The sequence below is a fragment of the Anolis carolinensis genome, unplaced genomic scaffold, assembly GCF_035594765.1.
Source record: "Anolis carolinensis isolate JA03-04 unplaced genomic scaffold, rAnoCar3.1.pri scaffold_13, whole genome shotgun sequence".
Lineage (NCBI taxonomy): Eukaryota > Metazoa > Chordata > Lepidosauria > Squamata > Dactyloidae > Anolis > Anolis carolinensis.
In genome coordinates, this window is record NW_026943824.1 from 5,814,371 (window position 1) to 5,820,115 (window position 5,745).

General features: G+C 38.9%; 1 protein-coding gene and 1 long non-coding RNA gene across 2 annotated transcripts in view; one reads left to right on the forward strand and one right to left on the reverse strand.

Annotated features, from left to right (window-relative positions):
• Positions 1–4,004, forward strand: part of LOC103281095 (unconventional myosin-XV) — a 78,304-nt gene extending 74,300 nt beyond the window's left edge. The window contains exons 55-58 of the mRNA XM_062964243.1: positions 7–140; positions 272–412; positions 1,118–1,132; positions 3,301–4,004. Of these exons, the coding sequence (XP_062820313.1) occupies positions 7–140; positions 272–412; positions 1,118–1,132; positions 3,301–3,402 (392 nt within the window). The 3' untranslated portion in view covers positions 3,403–4,004. The remainder of the gene's footprint in view (positions 1–6; positions 141–271; positions 413–1,117; positions 1,133–3,300) is intronic.
• LOC134294157 (uncharacterized) lies at positions 3,247–5,294 on the reverse strand. Its single transcript, XR_010001134.1, has 2 exons — positions 4,941–5,294; positions 3,247–4,423 (listed from the first exon to the last, which is right to left on the reverse strand). It is a non-coding gene; the product is annotated as an uncharacterized LOC134294157 (long non-coding RNA).
• Between the last annotated feature and the right edge of the window lie 451 nt (positions 5,295–5,745).

Consider the following 5,745-nt stretch of genomic DNA (forward strand, 5'->3'; position numbering starts at 1 on the left):
ACCCAGGGCTCTTGAGCGCCTTCCCCATGTTTGGTTCATCCTTCTTCTACATCCAGAGCTGCAGCAACAACACTATCGTGTCCCCTTGTATCCTGGCTGTTAACCAGAACGGGTTGAACTTCTTGGACAAGGAGACTCATGTAGGTCTTGCAGAAGTGTCCTCAAAGGGCTCTGTGGATGTGTGTTTGCCTAGCCCTGACCCAATGGGGCAGGGAAAGGACTTCCTTGAAAGAACCAACGGTTGTTGTGATTGTTTTGCCTTTTCTTCCAGGAACCCATTGTGACCTTCTCGTTGAAAGAGATCCAGTCGACTCGCACCCAGCGCCCTTCAGCTGGCTCTAGCTATCCATATGTCGAGATCATGTTGGGGGACTTGATGTCCCAAAGGATCACACAATTGCAGCTGGAGCAGGTAGGAAATGGCACCATGCCCCAATAGAGGAGACATAAGGTGTCAGAGTATTAGCAGCGAAGCAGTAGTTGGATGGAATCAGTAGAGCGCAGAACGAAGAGACACTCAGAGACGTTGGTAAAACTATAAAGTTTTACTGAATCAACACAAACAGACGACAGATGAACACAGGACTTGACTCAAGGCAGACAGAACTTGACTCCTAAGCAGACAAATCTCGACAGAACTCAGAACTGAACAGACTCAATCAGTAAGCACACACATTTGTGTCTGGATACTCCCTAGTTCCAGACACACATCAAGGTCATCACAGCTTCTTGACCACACTCTAGTACACTCTGGATGATGCAATCAGTTGCAATACAGCTAAGACACAAATTGCATCTAAACACTATCAATACACAAATCCCACATTAACATAGGGCTGCCACCAAAACATCCCCTCCATCTAGCAAAGAGATTGAAAAAAAGTATTGCAATATTTTAAATACTTTATATGATTGGAATGATGTTTGCCGGGTATTTTTCTCGCTGGATTGCATTTTTTTTCTTTTTTTCTTTCAGCTGTCTTTGTTTTTGGTTGCAGCATGCATTCGTTGATGATACATATTTAGAAGTTGTTGGAAATACTATAGCATTTAATTCTTCATTCTTTCTGTCCTCTTCTGTCCCTTTCTTCTGTCTCCTTCCACTGGCTCTGTGAAGCTTAATCTGCAGATGGTAGGTAGCTTGCAACTGACATAATAATTCTGATATATATATATAGTTTTTTTCAAGTGCTCAAATGGCTCCCTATGTGTTGTTTTGTAAACTTTTAAAAGAAAGTTGAATATTCTAATCTGTATAATTTGTGAGTTTGAATTACAGGTGAAAAAAGAATAGCTGAGTTTAAATATAAAGGAATCTGATCACTTTCCTTTGGAAGACATTTTCTAGGGGTGCATCTACACTGTAAAATTAATGCAGTTTGACACCACTTAAATGCCATGTCTAAATGCTATGGGATCCTGGGGGTTATGTATGTGTGATGTGGTGTGGTGTGTGCTGTAATGTTTCAGTATGTTTTTAACCATGTTTTTGAAAATCCTGTTACTTATCTCTTTTTGTTGTTAATAAAATACACTTATAATAAGGTTTAGTTTTGCTAAACCTTATTAAAAGATGCCTTGGAGAAATGTGGGGGATAAACCCAACAAATCAAATCAAAATAACTCTATTCCAGTAATGTCATGTCATAAGAATTTTTGACATATTTCTATCCGGTGATATAGACAAATAGGGCTATTTCTGTGCATAGATTATGGCAAAAAGTTTTAACTCAGTGGCCTGAACTGAATGCAATGTGTTCCAAATTTTGGGAGTGCTAAGAAATCCTTGCAGACTCTGAGATAAATGAGCCACAATATTGACATCGGAGTGGCATCTGCATGCAAAGTTGTGCATTGATTGTGTGCCCTTGCCTTGTTTGACTGATTTGTGTTTCAGTCAGGGACAAAAATGGAGTATGATAGTGATGATGGCAATATTGCACCACAGAATATGCATGAGTGGATGGGTTTCTGAATGCGCAATGACGCTGTTATTACACTTTGAACTGAATGAAATTGTCAGATGCTAGTAGTTAGGAAAAAGATGGATTTAAATATTTCATATCACAATGTAGAATCTCAGCTTTGATGGAAATTGCGGTCCAACAGCATCCAGAGGGCCACACTATCGCACTTATCGTCTTTAAATTATTTTTATTGGTATATATAGAAATAGAATACATTGAAAGAGGGAGAACAATAATTGTATAGAAAGTGAAGGAAAAAAAGAGGAGTGGAGGGGGGAGGGGGGAATAAGAAAAAAAGGAGAGAGAAAAAAAGAAAAAAAAGTATAATATATATGGAAGTATACACACACACACACACACACACAAAAGAAAAGCAACAAAAATATTTATTTATTTATTTATTTATTTATTTAATACATTTATATCCCGCCCTTCCCACCCCGAAGGGGACTCAGAATGGCTTACAAATTGAATTTACATACAATTACATACAACGGCTTACAATTTGAATTTACATATTAGCAAAACATAATACTGGCAATGAATTACCATATTGTACTATATCTATATACTGTAATATTATTAATAATATTACATGTAATATATAATATATAATTAATATTATTATATTGTATTATTAGTATTATATTGTATTACAAAATAATATTATTAACATTATATGCATATACAATATATTATATTATTGTAAATTATATTGTATATATGTATATGCATGTGTGTATACATACACACACACACATATATATACACACACACATATATACATATAATCAGCAAAGCATAAATAATAATAATAATAATAATAATAATAATAATAATAATAATAATAATTTAAAAATAGTATTGACTTCCTTCCAGTCCTTTGCAGTTTGGTTCTTTTCTAATTCTACAAATTCTCCCTCAAATGGGGATATTGTTGTATTACTGTACCTCTCTCCCAGTAGTTATTTTCTTCTTCTTCTGAAATAATTTTCTACCTGGTCCCAGGTTGTTTGTTTGATAGGGTTACCCGAGTTCTTTTTAATTAAGAAATTCAATTTGTCCACGTACTTAATGTCCATCAGTTTAGTTCTCCATTGAGCCGGGTCTGGCATTTCTTCTAGTTTCTAATAGTTTGCGTAGGTGATCCTGGCTGCTGAAGTCATATAAGTGAATAAAATATCTTCATTTTGCAATCTATTGCACTTATCGTGATGGCGCAATCACGGTAGTTTTGCAGGCGAAGACGTAACCTACTTGGAATAAACCAGCATCATCCTCTTTCTTTCTTTCTTTCTTTCTTCCTTTCTTTCTTTCTTTCTCTCCTTCCCAGGGTCTGGAGCTGTGCCGGGTAATCGCCACACACATGGAGAGCTTGCTGCACGCAAGGGAAAAGAGACTTACGCTCCCACCGAGCGAGATTACGCTGCTGTGATCAGATCATAAATCAATACAAAAGAAGAACTTTCTCAATTTAAGACACAGTTTTTTGACTTCTCAGAATACTTACCCCAAATGGACCAGGCTGTATTTTTCACCCGGACTAGTCTTTAAGAGAAGCTCCCTTTGGCCAGCAAGACCAACCTGATTCCAGATCCTCCAAACAATGCAACAACTGTTATTTTCGCCTCCATCTGGAACCACGTCTCTCTTTTTCCTCCAACAGCTGGCACCCAGATGTTTCTGGAAGCTTCCAAACAGAGCATGACAATGACTTCCACCGCCGTCCCTCAACTTTGGTTGTTTATATGCATAAGTCATTTGTAAAATTATTCACAAGCTTTTGTAACTCCTCAGGCTCTTTTGTAGCATATCCCGGTTTTCTTTTATCGTTGTCATTATTATTATTATTTTTATATAAAAATGACAAATCTTCAAAGCAACTGGCGATTGTGCCATTCGGGAGAGACCGATATATAGTAATATAATTTTTGTACTAGTTTTACACTCCAGATATGTTTTCCCGGAGTTTTGGGGGGAGGATTTTTTTGTCCTATGTATAATTAGATGGAAATTAAAAGTGTCTTTTTATTGTCACTTATTTTAACTGAACTGTTTTAATAATTGTATATAAGAGAAATGTCTATACAATTATTCTGATGGCCTTCCAAGTGCAGTGTCTTAACGGTGGATACGTAGGTAACTGTGGAGCCCTATTCTTGACCCGCATGTTGTTCCACAGTGAGGACATCGGTTTCCAGGTGGAAGGCAGTCTTGATCAGGGTTGGCTTGACGCATCTTCTTCCTTTTGGCGTGTTTCTCCTTTTCACCCTCCATTCCTCTCCAAATTCCACAGCACTGCTGGTCACAGCTGACCTCCAGTTTGATGTTCAATGAGAGGCCAAGCTTCTTGTATGCTTCTTCAATGGTGTTTAGAGTGGTTTGTACGTAACTTAGTAAGTAAGTAACTTTATTCTTCTATCTTGCCACCATCTCCCGACAGGGACTCGGGGCGGCTAACGAAACAAATACAACAGTTAAAACACATTACAATAAATAAAACCACAATAATAATAATAAAAACTTTATTTATACCCTGCCACCATCTCCCCGCAGGGACTCGGGGCGGCTTACATGGGGCAGAGGCCCAAACAACATAGGACAAAATATAGGCAACATAATACAAATCACACTATAAAAAGATAAAACAGTAATACAATATATCAATTAAAACAAAAATACAGGATAAAAAATTGCATTTAAAACACATAAATGGTAAAATCGTAATAAATACAGGATAGATTATCAAAAACCCTCTGGGGCTGATTAATTAATGACTGTATCGCCAAAGGCCCGCCGAAACATCCAATAAAACTGACACTATAAAACAATACATTACAACGATCATAAAACTCATTTAAAAGCATAAAATGAGTAAAGACATAGTAAAATGGAGGTTTGTAGGTTTTCTTCTGAATGTGCACAGACTACATTATCATCAGCATATTGGAGTTCTATAACAAATGTTGTTACCTTGGTTTTGGCTTTGTCTTCTGAGGTTAAATAGCTTGCCATCCATCCGAGAGATGATTTCCACTCTGGTGGGCAATAAAGGGTCTGTGGACCAAGTTTGGTCCCAATCCACAAACCAACATAGCTTTTAGGCACCTCAACCTCCTCCAGTCCCCAGTGTTTTTATAAATATATCATGGGACTTTTAATTATTTATCAATAAATAATAAATACGGGGATAAATTATCATGTATAAATCTCCTCAGAAAGGTTGGGCTCTTGAAAAGTCATTGAAACACTGTCTCGGTTGCTCATTCGCCTCCCGAGCTGTCAATCTTTGAAAGCGAAACTATTCCAGAGCCAATCAGCGTGTAATATTTCCAACTGCGCCCGCCTCTGGGAAAGAAATAAGCCAATCGACGCTGGCGGAGGGGAGAAGGGGAATAACGGCTGTTTTTGAATTAGCCCCGCCTCCTTCGGAACAAGCCCCGCCCCTTCGAGCGCCCTCGTCGTTATGATAAACAAGCTTCCTTGTACGCATGCGCAGTAAGCGTCCCGCAACGCTCTCGCCTGCATTATATCACAGGAGGGGGAAAAAAAAGGCTTCACTTCCGGCTTCCTTTCGAAGGCCGCTTACATAATACGCCTAGAGGAAGAAGCGGAAGTGAAGCCTTTTTTTATTGGATCCCGTGCCGCTCTGGCCCCTCGGCCTCGATGGTGAAGCCGAGGGAGAAAAGGGGGGGAAAGACCCGGTGCGCGTGCGCAGAAGGAGCCGAGGCGGGTGGCGTTTCCCTCCGCGCGTGCGCAGTGGGGCGGAGCTGGCGCT